At 36.0% G+C, this 24,579-nt stretch overlaps 1 protein-coding gene across 2 annotated transcripts in view; it reads left to right on the forward strand.

The window, feature by feature from the left end:
* The window catches only part of LOC127875921 (DNA polymerase subunit gamma-1-like), a 95,551-nt gene extending 73,754 nt beyond the window's left edge, over window positions 1–21,797 (forward strand). For both annotated transcript variants that reach the window (XM_052420670.1, XM_052420671.1), the window contains exons 15-26: window positions 2,029–2,127; window positions 3,048–3,205; window positions 6,555–6,608; window positions 6,905–7,022; window positions 11,194–11,329; window positions 12,898–13,004; window positions 13,835–13,974; window positions 16,093–16,237; window positions 18,830–18,969; window positions 19,133–19,244; window positions 20,304–20,421; window positions 21,244–21,797. In XM_052420670.1, coding sequence (XP_052276630.1) covers window positions 2,029–2,127; window positions 3,048–3,205; window positions 6,555–6,608; window positions 6,905–7,022; window positions 11,194–11,329; window positions 12,898–13,004; window positions 13,835–13,974; window positions 16,093–16,237; window positions 18,830–18,969; window positions 19,133–19,244; window positions 20,304–20,421; window positions 21,244–21,350 — 1,434 coding nt within the window. In that variant the 3' untranslated portion in view covers window positions 21,351–21,797. The remainder of the gene's footprint in view (window positions 1–2,028; window positions 2,128–3,047; window positions 3,206–6,554; window positions 6,609–6,904; window positions 7,023–11,193; window positions 11,330–12,897; window positions 13,005–13,834; window positions 13,975–16,092; window positions 16,238–18,829; window positions 18,970–19,132; window positions 19,245–20,303; window positions 20,422–21,243) is intronic.
* The last annotated feature ends 2,782 nt before the right edge of the window (window positions 21,798–24,579 follow it).

Genomic DNA, 24,579 nt, shown 5'->3' on the forward strand with positions numbered 1-24,579 from the left:
AGGCTTAACTGCACCTCGAATCACTGTGTTCCCTCTAATCCACAGCGTCTCCATGGCAATGCCTACCCGAATAGGTGACTACGTTACATGTCAAAATCTATCAATTAACACGAATCCTGTTATCATATCGATTGACTCACGTTCGCAGTCAACCCTAAAAGGCGGCATTGTTTAATGTGGTTGTTAATTGGCTTAAATATACTGATTTTATGGCAGTTTGTTGGCGCACGCTTTGAATGAGCGACAACACTGGTAAGCAGTGTACCTGCAGAAAGATCATGCTGAAAACGAGTGACATAATTTTCATAAGCGTGTTATTTTATGGCAGTTTGTTGAATTAATTACGCACACCTGTAAATGTTTCCTCCGATTCTCAAATGAGCTTTATTCAATTTGTAATCCGAAACACGCTTCCGAAATTTAATGCACAGGTGACATTATCAAATTCTAGCATCAAATAAACAGTGCTTTATCAATTGTCTAATAAAAAGAGCGCAAAAATTATGCAGACATATAGAACGTCGCATGGAAATTTTGGGTGTATTTTGTGTTGTATAAAAACATGAACATCGCGTCAGGCGATTAACACGTGTTCAGTGGAAAAAAAAACGGCCCCGATTGGACGTTATTTCATCACATCTTTAAATAGTAACAAAAGCGCTACGAAGTTTTTATGCGGCTGTGGATAAGCCCACGCGTTTCCTGCAGAATGTGACATGTACATAAAAGCAATTTGGTGCTCTTTGTTAACACGAAAAACAGGTGGCTTGTATCTAGTAACGGAAGTAGTAATGTTTAATTTGACGTTAATAGATCTTGTGTATTTCGGTTAGTCTTTCAAACTTAGCAATTTACGATATGAAAAAAAAATGCCTATCCAAAATGCATATATGTCAATATATATATCGCTTTATGTATACATGTCCTGGAAAATCGGCAAAAGTCCCGGAAAATTGAGCTCAATGTCCCGGAATTGGTCTGAAAATTTATGGCATGTATGCTGCACATGCTAATCTGAGTTGACACTTAACGCTCAAGCATTATAATGCCCTGTTTTTCCAGCATTAGGCATGTATTGCCAAGCCTTGAAGTATACCATGGCAAGATGGTGTAATCACTTAACACTAATTGGCAAGTTAAATTTCAGAAACTACATGATGCTATAATTGTATTGTCTTTGAAAAAAATTGTTACAGCACCTTTCAAATGTATTGTTGAAACTTCAGTTTGTTTTAAACACTTGATGTACTTGAATATTAAATATGAAAAGAAAATGTGCGGTGTGTTTTATGCACTCAAAAGAAGTAACAAAAGAATTTTCTAGGACATCTTCTTGTTTAAAAGATTATGCACTGATAAAATAGAATTATATTTGAGTTCACAATCTGTTTAAATAGTCATTGAACCTAGTCATCAGTGTTCTCCATAATAAAATTTGGAACCAGTTAGATTTTCAAAGTAGCCAGCGACCTAGCATTTGAATTTAGAAGTAATACTTTGGGCAAAAGTAGCCGGGGCCTAGATTGTTAGCAACCGGTGAAATCGCCAGCCACCGGTGCTTCCGGAGAACACTGCCCTCCTGTATATGTAACCAGCATTGTAACAGAATTTGGGCTAAATAATATCAGGTTAAAGTTTGAATGCAATATTTAGATCAGGTTGAGTTTTGTGTGCATAAAAACATGTCTCTGTTTTTTTTCCAAAACTTATTGCACTTTTTTGGGGTCTTTATATTGGGTCATGGACCAAAGTCCATAATTCTGACATGCTTTAATGCAGAATTATGCCCATTATTGTATTTAAAACATACAATGTAACTATAATACTGTACCTTTTTCAGTTATTCAATTGAAACTTCAAAATTGGTAAGTCTTCAGGGACATTATTAAAAGTTATTAAATGTACATTATTCTACCCAATTGGAAGAATAGTCTAGCAAGCTGTCATGTCACACCTTAGTCGAGCTTTGCTGTCTTTAAACAGATGTATTTTAAACTGAAAATCTGAAATATGTCTTCCCCATTTCAGAGACGAGTCCCTAAAACTGACTGCCCCTATCACACTGGAGACGGACCCTATGACAGTGTGAACATACCAGGCTGCTGGTTCTTCAAGATTCCACACAAGGTATAGATGTCGCCAGATTGGTCTTCTTTGGGATGGGATTTTAAAAATAATGTATATATTTTGCACTTGTTTAGTGCTGCAAAAAGATAAGTTTATAAAGCAAGCGTTAGAAAACTTCTAGTTAACTCTTTCAGTGCGGGAACCGAATTTCGAAGGCCTTTGCAAACAGTTTGGATCCAGATGAGACGCCACAGAACATGATGTCTCATCTGGATCCAAACTGTTTGCTATTCGGATAGTATTCTTTGAAAAAAAATGAAGAAAATGCTTTTTTTAGAAATTGAGCAGACAACATTTTAGCAGACGACAAATTTCCCAGCATGCAAAGGGTTAATGTGCAAAGAGAATGAACACCTCCTGATCATACTCATTATCTTTCATCGGTTTTCAATGTGTGTAAATGGATGTCTTAATTCACTATTAATACATTCATCATGTGTAATTATTTTAACTTTAGCGAAAAAAGTCTATGTTACCGAAACTAAAATCAAGAAAATAATTGAATGTATAAAAAAAAGAAGCATTTTTATAATGTCTATAAAATTTTAAATACTTAAAATTAGTTTATTAACAGTTGAAAACCATAGTTGAAGTGGCTGATTAAAATTATATATGTGTAATAAGATGCTTTTCAGAAATGCAATTTTTAGCAAAAATGGGTCTTATACCATATGCGGCCAGGATATTTCCAGACCAGCCTGTTCATCCACACAGTATAATCAGGAGCTAATGGTCAGGAGCTACCCTCTTTGGTTATGAGACCATAAAACTGTTCATGACTTTACAGCAGACTTGGCAGGTCATGACCAAACTGCTCGTATATGCAGGCTGATCTGGAGCTGTGCTGGCCGCACATGTCATAAGACCTATTTTTGCATGATGCAACACAAATGGAATTTTCTCACATACAAACAAACAAGGATGGCAAGGGTAAGAGGGTAGGCAACCCCCTGGCCAAGGACTATCTCAATTACCTGGAGGACAAGACCCTGTCAGCGCAGTCAGGGCACGGCGCCGACACAGTGCTGAAACTGGCCAAGGCATGCAGTTACTGGAAGAACAACCAGAAGAGGATTGAGTATGGGAACTGTGTTATATTTTTATTAGCTGGACTCCTCATTTAGCCAAATATGCCGACTAGCTCAGTTGGTAGAGCACTGGACTACCTGCACTTTTTGTCCAATTAGGAAAAGTACCGGTTCCATACCAATTGGGAAAAATTAGTGCAAAAAACCCTGAAATTGGGAAAATTGGCATCATGAAATCTCCATATTGGGAATAATGTATCTTTCAAATTGCTTGAAATTAATTGCTCAAACCAATTGAAATATTCTATTTCATGCATTTGGCTTGAAATGTTCAGTTTCAGTGCTAATTTTGTTTTCTTCCAAATAATGCTACTTTGGTACGAAATTGACAAAATTTTCCTTCCTTTTGAGAGTTAATTAGACGGCATTTGGGAGTTTTTTAGTTTTTAGCTCTACTGGACAAAGTCCTGAAGAGCTTATGTCATGGCGTGGTTTCCGTTTTCCGTGCGTGCATGTGTGTGTGTGTGCGTTAGAATTTTTCTAATTTACGCGATAAAGTCCACAGTTTTCATCCGATTCTTTTCAAACTTGTTCAGTGTCTTTATATTAATGAGGAATCAAACCCTGTTGAAAATGGGTTACATCAGTGTAAAAAGTCCAGAGTAATCTCCCCTTGATTTTGAGAAAATTGTGAAATAAGGCTTGTTTATGCAATAAAGTCTACAGTTTTCATCGGATTCTTTTCAAACTTGTTCAGTGTCTTTATATTAATGAGGACTCGAACCCTATTGAAAATGGGTTACATCAGTGTAAAAAGTCCAGAGTTATCTCCCCTTGAATTTGAGAAAATTGTGAAATAAGGCTTGTTTACGCAATTAAGTCCACAGTTTTCATCCAATCATTTCCCAACTTGCACAGTGTCTTTATCTGAATGATGAGTCAAACCCTATTAAAAATGAGCAAAAATCGGAGTTATAAGTCCAGAATTACCCCCCCTTGAATTTGAGAAAAAAATGAAAATCTTTAACATTTTGCAATAACTTTTGCAATATTGAAGATAGCAACTTCATATTTAGCATGCATGTGTATCTCATGGAATAACACATTTTGAGTGGTGAAAATTTAATTAGCGCTGTAGCACTATAGTGGGGGACATATTGTGTGTTTGTTTGCGCCAACTTTAACATTTGCAATAACTTTTGAAATATTGAAGATAGCAAATTGATATTTTGCATGCATGTGTATCTCATGGAGTTGCACATTTTGATTGGTGAAAGGTCAAGGTCATCCTTCAAGGTCAAAGGTCAAATATATAGCTTCAAAGCGGCACAAAAGGGGGCATAGTGTTTCTGACAAACACATATCTTGTTGGATTTGCAATAATTTTGTCAGAAATGTGTCTGGGAATCATTAAATATTTCCAGTTTTGGATATTTCGTGTATTTTTAACAGGCATAAATCTTATGTAAGATGTAAATAATGTAGCCAAACAGAATTTTCTTGAGCTAAAATATTCCCCTTTGTTTTGGTTTCATAACCTGACTGAAGAGTGATGCCTTCATTTAATTGATTATGATGTAGTTAATGAGTCAACATTAAAAATACAATGCTAATTTCGCTTTTTATGTCCCCTACCACTATAGTGGGGGACATATTGTTTTTGCCCTGTCTGTTGGTTGGTTGGTTTGTGTGTTTGTTTGCTCCAACTTAATCATTTGCCATAACGTTTGCAATATTAAAGATAGCAACTTCATATTTGGCACGCCTGTGTAACTCATGGAGCTGCACATTTTGAATGGTGAAAGGTCAAGGTCATCCTTCAAGGTCAAAGGTCAAATATATGGGGACATAGTGTTTTACAAACACATCGCTTATTAATTACTGTCTACATCCAACTTCTCATGCTGAAGAGATAATGCATCGATAGAAAACACAATCTTTACTGCTAGCCACATCATTTGTGTGAATTAATAAAATTATTTTTATGACAGTTCTCCCACAGATATAATAGAAACAAATAGACACAAATAGAAATGAATAAACAAAGACCTCAGGTCAGTTTGCTGGAAATTATTTTAGAGACGGAATTTTTTTACTTTAGGAAGCTGTTATACATGTATATATAATAGGGATGGCAACGAATACCGATTTTGGTATAAGAATATTCGGTCATCCTTGCGAACGAATATTCGGATATTCGGTCAACATATGTTGGAAAAAAATCAACAAAATCAACTTTCTTTACGGAACCATTACTCTATGAATTCTACTTTCGTTTTTACCGAAAGTTCACCGGAAGTGACTAAATATTGACACAGCGTTGCCGTCGCTATTTCAAAGTTGATTTTGTTGATTATATTTTATTAGATGTTGATAAAATATTCGTGAATATTTGTTTAAAAGCTTGATCGAACAAAGGAATCGAACTTGTTCTTCTTTGAAAGGGAGATGGGTAGGGGAATCGGGGAATTGGAAGGTAGGTGGGTTCATTCTTGCGGAAATTGAATGGTAACAGCCACGTCTAGCTTTCAGTGTTAATAATGTCAAAATTGTCAAAACATTCATATAAATTTGATAATTTTGGGTGACTTTTGTTTATTTTGATATTGAGACTATTTATAGCTAGATGTTATTGTTAAAATTTAATGATAACAACTGTTTTTAAACTTTTAATATTGTACATATTTCTTTAAGTAAAGTACCTGATTGAATATTGAGTTATTAATTAAAGTTTGGACCTTACGATACGCAAATACACATTAGAGGTTGAGTAAATTATTTTCTAAAAGCTTTTTTGATTGGACAAAGTGATTGTGACCATACTTAACGCATTTACTCAATTTAATTAGAGCAAAAAAAAAACATTTTCGATTGGAGAACGCGATTTACGTCAATCAAAAATCTTTTGCATAAGTTCTTATTTGTTTTTTACACCAAGTCGGCTTTTCCTTTACTCATTAAATCTTTGATCATTTAAAATGTAATGTAAGTGTCATTAGATCAAGTGCGGGTCGATGTTTTAATTTCCGAGGCGATTTGCACCTATCATAATTTTGACACAAAGTGACTGTCTTTGGTCAAGTAAAGTTTCCTAAAGGTAGGCAATTAGCAGGATTTATGACATGTGTACTGTCATCACCATAGCGACGCATTATCGCGACTACCGGAATAAACACTATGAGATGAGAAACAACTTTTTTAACAATGTTTGAAGCAAATTGCACGAATACAAATTCTTTGAAATTACTCGATTTTTTTTCTTTTTTTCTTTCGAATATTCGATTCAGAATATACTTTTCGATTATTTGGTGTTGGACCGAATATTCGGATATTGGCATATACGTTGACATCACTAATATATAATAATTGTAAACTTGAATTGTTAGTGCTTATTTCCAGGGGTCAGATGGCAGTTTGGTTGAAGGATAAGGAACTCCCACTAGAAATAAGAAGGTATGAGTAGCCCCAGGCATGCAGTCCAAGGTTGTTGAAATATCAACCAAATGTGTGAATCCATTGCCGTAGAGTTTGAGAATCAAGAATAATTTTTAGCAATAAAGCCATTTTTTCCAAATAAAAACATAGCTGATATTCCAGGATTTATTGATCAGATATGCTATGTAATTGATTTATACATAAAGCACAATTTATATTCAAGTTATAATCATTTGTATGATATGGTGCAAGTCCATTAATCAGATACCTTTTAAGGCCATATATATATTCTTGTTTTGATGGTTTGTTTGCAGGTCTGACAAGTACATAGAGGGCAGTGATCTGGGGGCCATAATTCCACGCATCATTCCAGCGGGGACCATCACCCGCCGTGGCGTTGAACCCACTTGGATGACTGCCAGCAACGCATATGTGAGTGGCTGAATAAGCTCTGTCAGATAAAGTCTTCTTGCCGTTACATACGATATGGACATTTGCCCAGTGGGATCTATTTTAATGCCTCACTTTGAAGAAGGTGGAAACATATAGCAGTCACACTGTCCGTCTGTTAGAATTTTTGGATTTATTGGTCTCATGCATAACTTAATGAAATATTTATAAATTTTCAAATAATTTTCAGATAATTTAAATTATCTTAAGATGATCTGTTTTTACATTGTTCTCACCACCTCATAGGTTGAAGTCAGTGTTACATCGTTCTCACCACCTCATAGGTTAAAGTCAGTGTAACATTGTTCTCACCACCTCATAGGTTGAAGTCAGTGTTACATCGTTCTCACCACCTCATAGGTTAAAGTCAGTGTTACATCGTTCTCACCACCTCATAGGTTAAAGTCAGTGTTACATCGTTCTCACCACCTCATAGGTTAAAGTCAGTGTAACATTGTTCTCACCACCTCATAGGTTAAAGTCAGTGTAAAAGGTAAAAAATCAAATTTGGCCATAAAACAGTTTGTGAACATTGGCTTTTATAATTACTTGGCACAAATAATAACTATCATAGGATGATTTTGCGTGGAACACCCATCATCCTACTTCAAAGGTCAAGGTCATACATATAGGTCAAAATTTCAAATGTCCCATTCGGCCTTTTAACACCTTGGCCGGGTTGTAGCTTTGTTGTTCATCATGCAATTTTAAAATACCTTAAAATAACAAATTACCCTCTCTGTGTATCACCCTACTTACTTCCTCAAAGGTCAATGTCAGAGTTCAAGGTAATGTGTAACATTGGTCATATAACAGCCTGTTTTTTACATCATTGGAGTTTTGAGATAAAAGTGGAATGTAGGGGCAGGTGTGGACTGTTGAAACATTTCTTGTTTGTTGTTATCACCTGCTGCTTGTATAGTCTGAAATAATAAAAATGGTTACTACTGCTTTTCTTATTCTAATAGTGCCTAAGTAAAGAACAGACACACAATACTAATACTCCAGCTTTGCACTTAAGTCAATTGATTGCAAGCGGACTTTTGTCCAGTATGTCCAATTAACGACAAGCATGGTGATATTGATTGTGAAAACAAAAAGTGAACTTTTGTCGGGGAGGGCTTTTGTTCGTTCTTAGGAAAAACAGTTATTGAAGGAACATTGTCAGTAAAAAAGTGTGTCTTCTTCAACAGAGTATTCATGATTTTTAATAACAAGAGTTATAAATACTAATAAGTATCTTCATATTGCCAATTATTTGAGACATTGCAACATTTTAAATCTTATAAAGAAGAAATCAATAAAATGTATACTGTTATGCTCCTAGTTATCCCCCGCCATAGGCGGAGGGATATTGCTTTGGCGTTGTCCGTCCGTCCGTCCATCTTTCCGTCTGTCCGGCACTTTTGTGTCCGGAGCCATATCTTGGAAGTGCTTTGGCGGATTTCAATGAAACTTGGTATGAGTATATATATGGATAAGAGGATGATGCACGCCTAATGGCATTGTACACCATCTGTTAATAACAGAGTTATGGCCCTTTGTATCTTGGAAAAATGCTTTTTTGTGTCTGGAGCCATATCTTGGAAGTGCTATGGCGGATTTCATTGAAACTTGGTATGAGTATATATATGGATAAGAGGATGATTCACACCAAATGGCATTGTACACCATTGGATAATAAAGGACTTATGGCCCTTAGTATCTTGAAATAATGCCTTTTTGAGTGTCAAATATAACACTTTTGTGTCCAGAAGCATATTTGGCGGGGGATTTCAATTCAACGAATTTGCTTGTTGGTTATGACTGTGATGATTAACATTTCAAATGTTTTTAGCTCAACTGAGCACAACGTGCTCATGGTGAGCTTTTGTGATCGCCTTTTTTCTGTCGTTCGTTGTCCGTCGTCCGTTGTCCGATGTCAACATTTGCCTTGTTCATTTTCTAGAGGCCACATTTATTGTCCAATCTTCATGACATTTGGTCAGAAGATGGGTTTCAATGATATCTTGAATGAGTTCGAAAATGGTTACGTTTGCTTGAAAAACATGGCTGCCAAGGGTCGGGGCATTTTTCTTTAAATGGCTATATATGGATATAGTAAAAACACTCTAGAGGCCACATTTATTGTCTGATCTCCATGAAACTTGGTCAGAAGATTCATTCCAATAATATCTTGGACGAGTTCGAAAATGATGCTGGTTGGTTGAAAAACATGGCCGCCAAGGGGCGGGGCATTTTTCCTTATATGGCTGTAGTAAAACCTTGTTAACACTCTAGAGGCCATATTTATTTTCCGATCTTCATGAAACTTGCTCACAAGATTTGTCCCACTGATATCTTTGATGAGTTCAAAAATGGTAACCTTTGCTTGAAAAACATGGCTGCCAAGTTGCGGGGCATTTTTCCTTGATATGGCTATATAAGGCTATAGTAAAATCTTGTTAACACTCTAGAGGCCACATTTATTTTCCAATCTTAATGAAACTTGGTCAGAAGATTCATCCCAATAATACCTTGGACGAGTTCGAAAATGATGCCGGTTGTTTGAAAAACATGGCCGCCAGGGGGCGGGCATTTTTCCTTAAATGGCTATAGTAAAACCTTGTTAACACTCTAGAGGCCACATTTATTGTCCAATCTTGATGAAATTGGGTCAGAAGATTTGTCTAAATGATATCTTGGATGAGTTCGAAAATGGTTACGTTTGCTTGAATAACATGGCCGCCAATGGGCGTGGCATTTTTCCTTATATGGCATTATAAGGCTATAGTAAAATCTTGTTAACACTCTAGATGCCACATTTACTGTCTGATCTTCATGAAACTTGGTCAGAAGATTCATCCCGATAATATCTTTGATGAGTTAAAAAATGATGCCGGTTGGTTGAAAAACATGGCTGCCAGGGGGCGGGGCATTTTTTTTTATATGGCTATAGTAAAACCTTGTTAACACTCTAGAGGCCACATTTATTGTCCAATGTTGATGAAATATGGTCAGAAGATTTGTCTTAATGATATTTTGGATGAGTTTGAAATTGGTTACGTTTGCTTGAATAACATGGCCGCCAAGCGGGCGGGGCATTTTTCTTGATATGGCTATATAAGGCTATAGTAAAATCTTGTTAACACTCTAGAGGCCACATTTATAGTCCCATCTTCATGAAACTTGGTCAGAAGATTCATCCCAATAATATCTTGGACAAGTTAAAAAAATGATGCCGGTTAGTTGAAAAACATGGCCACCACAGGGGCGGGGCTATTTTCCTTATATGCCTATAGTAAAACCTTGTTAACACTCTAGAGGTCACATTTATTTTCCAATCATCATGAAAATTGGTCAGAAGATTTGTCCCAATGATATCTTGGATGAGTTCAAAAATGGTTTTGGTTGCTCTAAAAACATGGCCACCAGGGGCGGGGCATTTTTCCTTATATGGCTATATATGGCTATAGTAAAACCTTGTTAACACTCTAGAGGCCACATTTATTGTCCAATCTTCATGAAATTTGGTCAGAAGATTGGTCTCAATGATATCTTGGATGAGTTCGAAAATAATTATGTTTGCTTGAAAAAAATGGCTTCCAAGGGGCGGGGCATTTTTCCTTATATGGCTATAGTAAAATTTTGTTAACACTCTATAGGCCACATTTACTGTCCGATCTTCATGAAACTTGGTCAGGAGATTCATCCCAATAATATCTTGGATGAGCTCAAAAATGATGCAGGTTGGTTGAAAAACATGGCTGCCAGGGGGCAGGGCATTTTTCCTTATATGACTTTAGTAAAACCTTGTTTACACTCTAGAGGCCACATGTATTTGCCGATCTTCGTGAAACTTGGTCATAAGATTTGTCCCAATAATATCTTGTTATCTCAGGTGAGCGACTTTGGCCCTCTTTTTTTCTCTTGTAGTTTGTATTTGAGTCTTATTCAGGGATAATGGGCTTAATGTAGGTGCGTCAAGTGTCATTTCAGATTAGCCTGTGAAGTACGCACTTTCTGCTTTTCAAGTATCTTTCTTTAGCAAAAAATCCAGTTTTTAGGTGGAAAGTGTCATCCCTGATTAGGCTGTGCTCACATGCATTAAGCCCAGTTTTCCTAGAACAAGGCTCATTTTATGCCGATTTTCCCCCCCCTTAACTGACTGCAGACAGACCGTATCGGCAGTGAGTTGAAGGCCATGGTGCAGTCCCCACCTGGATACTGTTTTGTTGGTGCAGATGTAGATTCACAGGAACTCTGGATTGGGGCGGTCCTTGGGGATGCCCACTTTGCCAAAACACACGGTGGGTGGGGTTGAGTTCTTCTTATGTACTGTATGTCGAGTAATTTAATGACATGTATTTATGATCAGTCTATGATTGATTTTATATAATGTGAGTATACTGAACATTTAAAATAAATTCTTATGAAATGTTCATATTTGGATATGAACAACTACGGAAATTGCATAGTCCTTTGATCTTTTCTGGCAACGTCGGGATCACAAAGTTAAGCTGATGAATATATGGTCAAATATCGTGGTTTCCTGTAATTCTTTGACAGAGATTTGGCAGATTTTACAAAATGAAGTATTTTCGTTGGATCTTAACTTTGTAGATTTTTTAAGATGTCTAATAAAAAATTAAAAACATGTATGTTCATTGATCTTTTGCTTTTTTGTTAAACAAAATTACAAAAATCCATAAAAGTTTGTGTGAGACTCATAATATTGGTTTCTGGGTATTATATGGCTGAAAAATGATATGATATACAATCTTGATACTAGTGTAATCTAAGGTAATCTTGCCCTGATTGTATAGAGCTATCCTGAAAACTGATTGAGAATAAAAAGATGATGTGGAAGGAATGTCTGTCTGTTTAGTAATGGTTGTTGGGAGTTATCATGTGTAGTTATACCCCCTGCTACAAAGTAGACAGTGGAAAACTATAATTATTATGGGTCTCTGTCTGTCTGGCATGCTGTCTGTTGAACAAACTTTATGAAAGAAAATTACACTTTTGAGCATTCAGTATTCAAATGTGCATGCATGTTATACACCCTACACAGTGAAGTAGTGGAGTGTATTATGAGTTACACTGTTAGTAACTGATGGTGTATGGGATATACACCCTCAGTAATCATACCATACGAAGAAGTATGAAAGTACTGAGGGTGTTTATCCCATGATACACCATCAGTTACTAACAGTGTAACCATTATATCTCAACCAACAACTCAATTACTTGGGGTGTATGGAAATTACTCGGGATGTATGGAAAATACACTATGGACACGTGACCGCTCTAAGCCAATCAGATTAGGTCATTTTTGTAGGAGGTGAGGTATACAGGAATCCTCATGGACGTCTCTCCATTCGGGCTAGGAAACTATAATAATTTGACCACTTTTTCGAAAATAAAATGTTCTTAATTGCCCTTGTTTGCTCAAGTTGCTTTGGGGATATTTATCACCATTGTGACAAGAACTAGAGGAGTGTTTCTATAAAATGGTTTTCTTTTTCTATAACCACCAGTGAATAAATATTTGTTAATTAACCAAAAGTAACACATTTTCAGGTTGTACTTGGCCATATAACACTGAAGGGTAACAAGAAAACAGGGCTTAATGCATGTGCGTAAAGTGTCGTCTCAGATTAGCCTGTGCAGTAAGCTCAGGCTTATCAGGAACAACACTTTCCGCCTAAACTGGATTTTTGTTTAGAAGAGACCCACATGTTGCAAAAAATTCCATAAAAGCGAAAGTGTCGTCCCTGTTTAACCTGTGCGGACAGCATAGGCTAATCTGGTACAACATTTTACGCACAAGTCAATTATTCCCAGAATGTGGCTCATATATGACCACATGTTGCAGGTTGTACGGCTCTGGGCTGGATGACCTTGCAGGGTAACAAGAAGGACGGGACTGACCTCCACAGCATGGTGGCCAAGACTGTCAACATCTCCAGGGACCATGCTAAGGTTGGGGCAGGATAAAATGAAGTGTTTTATTACCAGACTGACAAACTTGCTCCATTGTTATCCCCTTCCCCCTCCCTCTGTCTTAAACTTTGTCTGTCACTCTGAATTATAATATTGGCAAAATTGTGTTTTTGTGGGTCTGAAACAAATTTCCCCAATATTCTTTTTTTGTCCCTCCCTCTGTCTTAACACTTTCCTTTGTCTTTGCAAGATCTCAGACACTAATGATCCCAGTTTGTTGAACTTGATAAACAGCTAAAGTGTGGAGATGTGCATCCTGTTCAGGTTATTTCAATACAAAGCTTTTTCAGGGAGTTATTGCCCTTTGATTTTTAAGTCTCTTCTGTTCCACGCGAGATCTCAGACAGCAATGATCCAAATTTAATGATACTTGATATGCAGTGCCCATATCGGGTGGACATATGCATTATTGTAAGGTAGTTCCAGTCCAATAATTTTTCAGAATTACCCTTGGATTACTGATGTCATTTTCTTATGGATTTAGTTTTCATGTGATATCTTAGGAACATATGATCAGACTTTGATGCAAGTTTATTTGTTCTTTTTTGATAGTTTGATCTCTTACACTAATGATCCAAATGTGTGGACACATGTGCAGCATCCTCTTTAGGTGTAAATGAAAATTTTCTTTGAGTATTAATATGACATTTTTCTAAGGAATATAACAGGTCTATGTCAGATCACAGGAACTAATAATCCAAATTTGATGAAACTTTACAGAGAGGACGCTGGCTGCATCTGGCATAAGACCCATTTTCGCATGGAGCAGCTCATATATTCTTCATTTGCAATCTCTTGCCTAATTGCAGGTGTTCAATTATGGGCGTATATACGGGGCTGGTCAGACCTTTGCGGAGAAGCTTCTGCTGCAGTTTAACCATCGCATGACAAGTGAAGAGGCCAAACATAAGGCTCAGATCATGTTCTCAACTACCAAGGGACGCAGGAGGTAACAGAATGTCTCACATATGAGCCTTCCTCTGGGAAAACCTGGCTTAATGCAAGTGAGGAAAGTGTCGTCCCAGATTAGCCTGTGCATTTTGCATCAGGTACGACATTTTCCGCTAAGACTGGATTTAAGTTTAGTAGAGACTTCCTTTAAAGGAAAAATACCATAAATGCGGAAAGTACTTTCCTGATTGGCCTTTCCAAATTTGGGACGATACTGTACACTATGCATTAAGCCCCATTTTGCAATAGTGTGACTCGTATAATATGATACATCACACGAAACGTTTCACTTGATACTTTTAACTTTTGAAGGACAACATGCTCAAGTTTAGCTGTGTGACTGCTTTTGTGCACACTTTTTTCGTTGATATGGTTACAAATTTTTATCAATAGGATATCTTAAAACAGGGGTAAAAAACTATTGGCTGAGCTAAAAATTGGTTGCAGTCTGTTGAAAAACATGGCCACAAGGGGGCTGGGCAGTTGTCCTTATTTGGCTTAAGTGAAACCTTGTTAACACTCTGGAAATCAAATTTAAATTTTCATGAAACTTGGTCTGAACATTTGTTTCTAATTATATATTGTAGCCAAGTTTTAAAATGGTTCTATTCTATTGAAAAACATGACTGCCGGGCGGCGGGCCAGTTTTCCTAATATGGCTATATCAAAACCTTGTTTAGGCTCTAGTTTTGTGTAGGCCACCATGGCCCTCTTGTTTATGCTTTTGGTTATGTCTGAATATTAGGAATGTGGCTATTGCTTATGCAAAGACGTGATCTTTGGCCCAAGAGTTTTAAACCTTTTCTATTTAAATTTATGCCCCCACCTATTTGCCATACAGTTTTGGATTTTAAATAAACTTTGCACAAATGCAAACTAATTAGACACTGTTCTCTCTACCTCATAGGTCAAGATCATGCTTAATAGTTAAAAGCAGTGCCCCAGATAAGCTGCGTATCGGCGTTTTTCACCCTATTAAAATGTTTAAAAACGCAAAGAAATTCAATATAATGCGTATTGAAAACGCAATCAATTTGACTTTTACGCTTATTCTTAAGATTTGATGCGTATGATACAAGTCTCGATAGAAAATTCTTTGCTAAATTTTGGGTAATTTTTCATTGGAATAATTATCGTACCACGGCGAAGATTTTATTCATTTGAAAGTTAGCAAGCGCCTGGATGACAGAGAAGCAGAGCAGTCGAAGTTATTTAAACACTACACGGACTTAATTTCATAGCAAATTAAGCGTCTGACTAAAATAGTTACAACCTGAATGTATTTGTAAAGCGTCTGTACTTTTAGTTTCTATAATGGTGCGTAATAAAAATCTCTAAGCGAGGTCGAAAGACGTCCGCGATTGTTAGCTAAATATATATCGATCGCAAACTTTTTCCAACCAAGTACAAACAACCGAATCCTTTGTGTTATCAATTTGTTAGAAACTGTGTATGCAGCAGTTGAAAGTAGCGAGTTGATATCCAAAGACATGACAGAAAGTCCGTGATTAGAAAAAAAATGTTGAAAGTGGAAAAAGTCATATTCCTGGCCTGGTTAGAAATTGTTGACATTGATGGGACAGAAAAAAAGTTGAAATGTGCATTCTTCAAATAGTCTGTTTAACAGCAGCAATGATTTTGATGTATAAATATTAATAACGTATTTCACCCTATTTAAAAATTGAAATCACCCTATTTTTCAAAATCAATAGGTGAAAACCCTATTACCCAAATAATTATCTGGGGCACTGTTAAAAGGTCATGTTTTGGACATAAAAGTAGAATGTCCTGGCTGTAACTTAATTTGTCATTTATAATTCAATTTTTAAATAAATTTCCACATATGACTTCCATGAGGAAACTGAGTGTTGTCTTGATATAGTATAAAATTCAATCCTTGTTAAATAAGTCATGTTACCAGTTAGAAAATAAACAGATGTATGCATGACACGAAATACTGGTAAAAATATCAATTTACTCTTTTCAATATTTATTGTAATTTAACTCAAGAAGTTTTTAAGTCTTTTAAAACCACTTTGAAATGGAGATTAAAATGAAAAAGGAAACAATTTACCTGTAATTACTTGTCATCATTTGTACCTTTTACATTGGCCAGCTTCAAGGGTAAGACTTGGGTAGGCGGGAGTGAGAGCGCAATGTTCAACAGGCTGGAGGAGATAGCCAATAGGACAGAACCCAGAACTCCCGTGCTCGGATGTCGTATCAGCAAGGCTCTAGAGCCTGACAATGTGCTCGATGAAGTAAGTAAAACTATATTTTACATAATGTTAGAGTCAGGTTCTTGGAAAACTGGCATTAATGCATGTGCTAAAATTTCATTCCAGATAAGCCTGTGTAGTCTGCTCAGGCTAATCAGGGATGACACTTTCTGCAGAAACTGGATTTTTTGCTGAGAAGTTTTTATGTCCCCCACCACTATGGTGGGGAACATATTGTTTTTGCCCTGTCTGTGTGTTTGTGTGTGTTTGTTTGTTTGTTTGTTTGCCCCAACTTTAACATTTGCAATAACTTTTGCAATATTGAAGATAGCAACTTGATATTTGGCATGCATGTGTATCTCATGGAGCTGCATATTTTGAGTGGTGAAAGGTCAAGGTCATCCTTCAAGGTCAAATGTTCAAATATATAGCTTCAAAGCGGCGCAAAAGGGGACATAGTGTTTCTGACAAACACATATCTTGTTCTTAAAATTCAATGCACCATAAAGGTGCATAGTGCAGTCCCTCATAAGCCTGTGCAGACTGCAGAGGATTATCTGGGATGACACTGTATGCTCATGCTTTAAGCCCAGTTTTGCTAGAACAAGTAGTATTACATAATTGTAGTGTTCCTGTGGGATTTATCACACAACTTGATAGTGTGACATAATTTTTTCACAAGCCTGATGTGCCAATGGAAAACAATTTTACAAGGTCGAAAGGTGTGATACACTCCATCTAAACATCACAATCTTATATTATTCCATTCATTTAATGCCTTCTTTGACCAAAAAAACAAAAAGTACATTTCACCAATGCATCCAATGATGTATAATTTCAAAACATTAAAACAGCATAATGGTGAAATGAAAACATACACATGCTATCATTGTGTAGTTATGATGTTTACATTAACGAATCTATTCAGTTGTCCGTTGTTGTTTTGCCGTTGATTATTGAAAATGATTCTTCAGTGCAATTTGGGAATTCTATCTGTTATTTGATACCAAAGATACACGAGGATAAGATTATCTTTAGGTTTATATTAAAATGTTATTTTATCAGGGATTTTTTTAATGCTTAGGATATGGCCCGGTTTGATAAGGAAGGACTTCAAAAACTTGAAATATGGAAAACATTTAAAAAGAAATTGTAATTTATAGTCGAAACTCTATGGCTCAAACTCGCTGGGACCAATAACAATAGTATGAGCCATCCGGAATTCGAGCCATCCGATTTTTAATATACTAACATAAGTTAGCAATACCTTTGTACCTCCAGTTGAAGAGTTTTCATATTGCCTAAAGTTTGTTCTACTTTGTATTACTTACTGCTTTGGAATTAATAAGAACCAAATATAAACTTTATTTTTTTATTAACAAATACGTTAAGACAGTTACACATTCAATCGAACAAATATCATATAGTAAATTATATCAGCAGTTTTATACGTAGCACATATATGAGTACATGGAACAGCGCACTTAGAAACTAAACATGCATTCCTAATTCTTCGGCAATTTACGTTTCTTTTTTTACCCTTTCTACTGCCAAAATGGCTTCATGTTTCTCTGTAACTTTTTTCGTATAACTTTCTCTTTGTCCCTTTACTTTCTACTGCTGACCACTTTTGTTTTGCTGATCTAGGTTTGCACCCGGAATGGCTATTGGGCCTTTTCTAGCTTGCTCAGCATGAAGCAATTTAGCCTTTATAGCCATAATAATCATACGTCTACAAAAAACGCCAGATTTTACACAGAATGTCATCTTTTCCTCAAATCAATTAACGATTGAGTCAATGGCAAGTTTGCAATCAGTGTATCATCATTTATTGCGTGCCTTTAATCAAACGGGCCAAATCAATCAACTGTTGTATGCGACCCGAAGCGAGTTGCAGCCAACCGAACAAAAGAACGTGTGAAAACTGTAGCCGGGAATGTAAAAACAGTTCCAGCCATTGGATAATTTGAGCCAAGCTAGCACAGACTAGTTTGGGACAACACTAAGCAATGCATTTAACCCTTTTTACTTAAAGCAAGGCTCATATAGATCTATGTGTTTGGATCTTAATTGAAGGTATATTTGAAGTGTAATATACAATATCAAATAGCTGTTGGCTTACTGATTAAAAAAATGCATATTTTCACAGGTGTAATTATTTAGTAAAAATAAATATTTCTAACGTTTTTATCCCCCGCCATATAACACTATTTCAGACTTCAATATTTTTAACATTCTACACATTAACACACAAAGTTAAAGGACTAGAAATATTGAAGATAAAAATAGAGGCAGTATAGAAAGGAATCTGGGGATCTGGATACATAATAACAGATGTACAGCTTCAGTATTCCCTTGTACATGTATTTAGCCTCATTCTTGGTGAACTCGGCTGTATGCAAGTGCAATTTGCATATATATAGGCTTTCAGATACAACACTTTCTGCTTTTATGGAATGTTTTGTTGAAAGGAAATCTCTTTTGAATGGAAATCCATTCTAGGTGGAAAGTGTCATCCCTGATGAGCCTGCACAGGCTAATTTGTGACAACACATTAAGCACATGCATTTAGCCCAGTTTACCCGGAATGAGGCTGTATTATTGGCATGCATAATGCACTCCCACTACTTGCAGTTCATGACAAGTCGTATCAACTGGGTTGTCCAGAGCTCTGCTGTGGATTACCTGCACCTGATGTTGGTCTGCATGAATTGGCTCTGTGAGAAGTACGACATCAACGCACGCTTCTCCATCAGCATCCACGATGAAGTCAGGTAGGGAAACTTATTTGAAATATTGGCTTATTGTGTTAAAGTATTATTAATAAGCAACATGGATTTTCAAAGTACCAATTAAAAACCACCTACCCTAAGTGCTCTTTAAACTTCTTTTTGTTAACAACTGGCTTTTGTAACCACCTTTGCTCTCTATCTGCAGGTACCTGGTGTTGGAGGAAGACAGATATCGGGCTGCGCTGGCGCTGCAGATCACCAACCTCCTCACTCGCGCCATGTTTGCCCACCGCCTCAGCATCAAAGACCTGCCGTTGGTTAGTATCCATAAAGTTCTTGCAGTACTATTCTAACCACAAGTTTTTGTCAACATTTGGTGAGGACGTCATTCTAATTTAATGTGTGCATGTAAAGCTAGTGAACTGCTTTTTAAGCAATCCTTATGAAACTCCATAGAGGCTTTAAAGCAAAAACGGACTATTAAATTCCTTTATTATTAAGATAATTATTTACCATGTTACAAAGTTAAGTGGGGTGTACTGGAATCCTAACTTGACATCCATCTGTCAGTCCATCTGCTTGTAGACACTTGTCTGAAATTTTTTTGAACATCTGTAGTAATATTTGTTCAGGGGAAAATAGGTTGCGTACATTTCTAGTTAGGAACAATGCTAGCAAAGTTTTAGTTATAAGCTATGTTAGCAATTTGTTGATTATTAACTTTGTTTGCAAATTTCTAGTTATTAACTATAATAAGCACATTTTTAGTTATTAACTATGTTAGCAAATTTTTTTGTTAAAAGCTCTGTTAGCAAATTGCTAGTTATAAGCTTTGTTAGCACTTCTCTAGTTGTTAGATGTGTTAGGACATTTTTAGTATTTAGCTATGTTAGCACATTTCTAGTTTTAGCTATGTTAGCATATTTTTATGTCGCCCAGTCTATACTGGGGGACATTGTTTTTGCCTGTCTATTTGTTGGTTTGTTTGTTTGCGTCAAACTTTAACATTGGCCATAACTTTTGCAATATTGAAGATGGCGACTTGATATTTGGCATGCATGTGTATGTCATGGAGCTGCACATTTTGAGTGGTGAAAGGTAAAGGTCATCCTTCAAGGTCAAAGGTCAAATATATGGGGGGAACATAGTGTTTCACAAACACATCTTGTTAGTTATAAGCTTTGTTAGCATTTATTCTCAATATCAGTCTTCTGCCATTCATAGACACACATCCACCAAATCTGTCTTCACCACAAGCGATCGGTCTGAGGTTGAATATGTTTCATCAGTCAATAATGAATAAGGTGTTGGGGCGTTTTAGCCTACAAAGATATACAGCTCCTTGTTCCCAGTGAAACCTCTTTCCCTTGTTTCAGTCGGTTGCATTCTTCAGTGCCGTGGATATTGACCAGTGCCTGCGCAAGGAGGTCTCCATGGACTGTGTCACTCCTTCCAATCCTCATGGTCTCCTTAAGGGATACCAGATACCCATAGGTAGGCCTTGACTCTGTAATCAGGAATATACATGTGCCCTTATTCACAAATCTTCTTTGTGGAAACTTCAGGACAGTTCTTGAAACAATAAAGTTGATATTCATAAAATTGAAATTTATAAAATTCCTAAAGTGTGTAGCTATTCCAAACATAGGTATTTTACAAACAAGTGTTAAAAAAAGTAAACATTGCTTTTTTGTCCGTTTGAAGGCAGAAACATACGATTTTGCATTAAAAATGTAAATGGAAATTTTTCTTCATTACACAATGATTGCCCATATGGGCTGTATGAACACCTGCACCTGGACTTGTTTTAAATGAAGAATGGTACACAACATCAATGCCAAGTTAGATTCAACACTGAAGTACTTGTATAGTATTACAGTAATAAGAGTATTCGTTATTCTAAGATATGTGTCTTACAATTGGTTGGTAAAACTTGGGTAAATTTAATTGTAAACTTTGTTTCAACTCGAATAAATAAATGGCCAATAATAATGATGTAACATTTTAAGTTTAATTTCCATTGGTTGAATATTTAAGAATAATTATTTGGAGAAATGAAACTTAGCAAGCTTGTCTTCAGGACATGCAAGCTTTTGGTCATGGATGCATTAAGACTAAAATAACAAAATGGAATTAGAACGAAGACATTTTACAATGGAGTTTTAGTCGTTGCTGGCTACTAATGATTCTAATGCCATGATGGGATTTCAAATTCAGTTGGCATAATTGGAGTTTCATGATTCTAAAATGCATTTCTTTATGTCAAGGAAACAAAAGTCTCATTTGAGTTGATGTTTCATTTGTGTCTGTGTACAGGTGAAGCCCTTGACATCCATGAGATCCTGAAGAAGACAGATGGTTTGCTGACAAAGACTGTGTCAGGGCGCGGAGAAGATGCTCACTTGTTGACTACAAGTTGCTGATAAATGTGTTGAATTGCAGAAATGTAGTGCTTAATAAAGACAGTATTAAAAGAATTGACTATGTGTGTTCATGTTATATGTAATCTAGACTAACTCATTGCTGTAGAAGAATCAAGGTAAATAGATCTAATTGTCTAGTTTGCATATGTAATGATCCTGATTGCATCAATAACTATTGTAAAGTGGAACATTATTGTTTAATGTTTTTGACACAAGAGGTGGTCTCTGTTGTTTTCAGCGTTAATACTTTGCTTTTGCTTTGATTTCATCCGAACGGAGTCTCAGCGATAACAAACTGAAAACTACTGTCTCATTTGTGTAGTGTTAGGGTTATTAAACATGAAAGTTGACCAAATTAACGGACCTTGATGTTTGCTTGTATGTTTTTACCTTACCAGCGCACAACATGCACATTTAAAGTTTGGTTATAAAATTTTAGCAATCATGCTTTGTGTGTTGTTAATATTTGCCATTGGAACTTTATAGAGGCCACATTTATTGCTTAATTGCCAGGTTTGAAACTGGATCACAAGGGGTAAAAATCTAAGCCTCAAGGTGTAATAATAGAAAGCCTGTGAAAATTCTAGGGGCCATATGTTTTGCCCAATCTTATTAAATTTGGTCAGAACAATTTTCTAAAATGATATCTAAGTTGGAAACTGGCTCTTGTGGCATCAAAAACTAGGTCAAATTAAAATCTTGCGACCATGAGAGGCCACATGTATTGCTCAATTGTTTTATAACTTAGTATGAACATCTTCTTCAAAGCCTGGCATAGTAGGAAACAAAAGATAGCTTATAGAAAGGTAAAGGTTTGTATGTCAGGATCTTAGCACAGTGTGATTTTGTGATTGCCTTTTGTGCGTTGTGCTTCGTCAACATTCACATTGCTAACTTTCTGGAGGCCACATATTGTCCAATATTCAATAAACTTTGACAGAACATTTTTCCTAATGATATCTAGGCCAAGCTCAAAACTGGGTTAGGTAAGGTCTAAAACTAGGTCATTAGGTTAAACAGAAGAAAAAGCTTGTTAACACTATAAGTCATATTTTTAGTAAAATCTTAATGAAATTCCGACAATTTGTTCTGAATGAAATCAATGAAATCTCAGCAGAATTTTGAAAATTATTGTGGTTTGTCAAAAACATTGCCACCTGGAGGCGGACAGTTTTCATTTTATGGCTGTACTGAAACGCGGCTAACACTCTAGAGGTCACGTTTTAAGTACAATCTTAATAAAACTAGGTCATAAGATTTATTATACCCGATTTATATAGCACCTTTTTCATGTAAGAGTGCATGTTTGTTTTAATGATATCTAGACCGAGTTTTAAAAATGGTTCAGGTTGATAAAAAGCATGGCAACCAGAGGTCAAGGCATTTTTCTTAATATAGAAGTAGTGAAAGCTTGTTGACACGCTAGAAGACAGATGTTTAGTCAAATCATCGTGGAACCTTTTTGGAAGACTAGTTTAACCCTTTGCATGCTGGGAAATTTGTCGTCTGCTAAAATGTCGTCTGCTAAATTTCTAAAATTAGCATTTTCTTCGATTTTTTTTCAAAGAATACTATCAGAATAGCAAACAGTTTGGATCCAGATGAGACGCCACGTTCTGTGGCGTCTCATCTGGATCCAAACTGTTTGCAAAGGCCTTCACAACTCGGTTCCCGCACTGTAAGGGTTAAATGATGTCTAGGCCTAGTTTTAAAATGGTTCTAGCTTGTTGAAAAACATGGCTGCCAGGGGGCGGGGAAGCTTTACTTATAAAGCTAAAGTGAAAAATTAATAACAGTCTAGAAAATACCTGTTTGCCTAATCTTTGTGGAACATTCTCGGAATTGTATTTCATATTAGAGCTATATCTCAAATGAGTTAAACAAATTGTTCTCATCTATTGAAAATATGCTGCTGTTACATGCCTTACTTATGCTTGTAATTTCAGCGTAAGTTAAACCTTTAAACATAGATGTATGTCTCTTTTTTCTGAATATGGATATAACTGTAAAAGTGATAGCTTTATGATTCAATGTCGAAGATTGTTTTTGATGATGATGATGATGGTGGTAGTGGTGATGCGGAAACTGACGATGGATTTATAAATATGAAAAACAACTTAAATTTACAAAGATAAATTACTCGAACTAAATATTCACATTTCTAAATATTTTTATCATTATTTTTCCTAAAAATCACTTTTCAAACCAGTAAAACAACAAAAACTGTTTTATTTGAATCTTATTTTATCTTTCATCATATATACATGTTATGTAAGGAGCTGAACATAATCTCTACATGTGATCTATACATAATTCACAGTTGTTCTATTGAATTTTGCATAGACATCCTCATGTGCAGGAGAGACAAGCTACTGCCTGACTGGACTGTTCCAGTAGAGTTGACCCCCATAATTTAATCTAAGGCTTCAATATGTACATAACAGTGGTTTTTGTCAAAAGTGTGTTATAATTATGTGCATGCAAATTAAATATTTAAGTACTTTAAATTAAAGTTGTATTCTCACAACTGATTGCAACAGATTTCTGCATGCCTGTATTGTCCACATATTCTTAAAATGTGGTCTGCACAATTGGCAAAAAAAATCTATATATTGGCTGATTTGTAAATTAAGTCAAGTGGATTAAAAAACTATGTCAGTTTATTAATTTTAATAACATTTTTAGAGCCAGGTTGTTGCCCAATCGATAGAAAACTTACAAATTATATTTTGTTTTTCTATTGATATCCATGTTGAGTTTGAAAATGGTTCCATTCAGTTTTAAATATTAGTGCCAAGGGTTGATGCAGTTTTCTTTTGTGACTAAAAACATTGTAACAAGCAAAAAATCAAATGTTTACGTATCATCATGAAACTTGCTTAGAACTTGTGTGTTTTTATTATCATACATTTCTTGGGAGAGTTCAAATATTTTGCGATGCAGATTTCTTGGTATGACATGATAAAATGTGTTACAGACGTTTATCTCCTTATTTAAAACTGTTGACATACCAAAACCCTTTCTCCTTGCCTGATTTTAGAAAAATTGACAGAAAATTTGTTCCAAAGCATACCAGATCAAAATATGTTCTTGAGGTCTGAGGTGAGCGCACAAGAGCCTTTGACCCTCTTATTCTCATATTTTTGACGCGTTGTCCTTGTTTTAAGACGTGCGTACCTAGGTTCAAACTCATCCTGGATATTGCAAACATAAAATATTCTGACAAGGT

Source organism: Dreissena polymorpha, chromosome 4, assembly GCF_020536995.1.
Source record: "Dreissena polymorpha isolate Duluth1 chromosome 4, UMN_Dpol_1.0, whole genome shotgun sequence".
NCBI lineage: Eukaryota > Metazoa > Mollusca > Bivalvia > Myida > Dreissenidae > Dreissena > Dreissena polymorpha.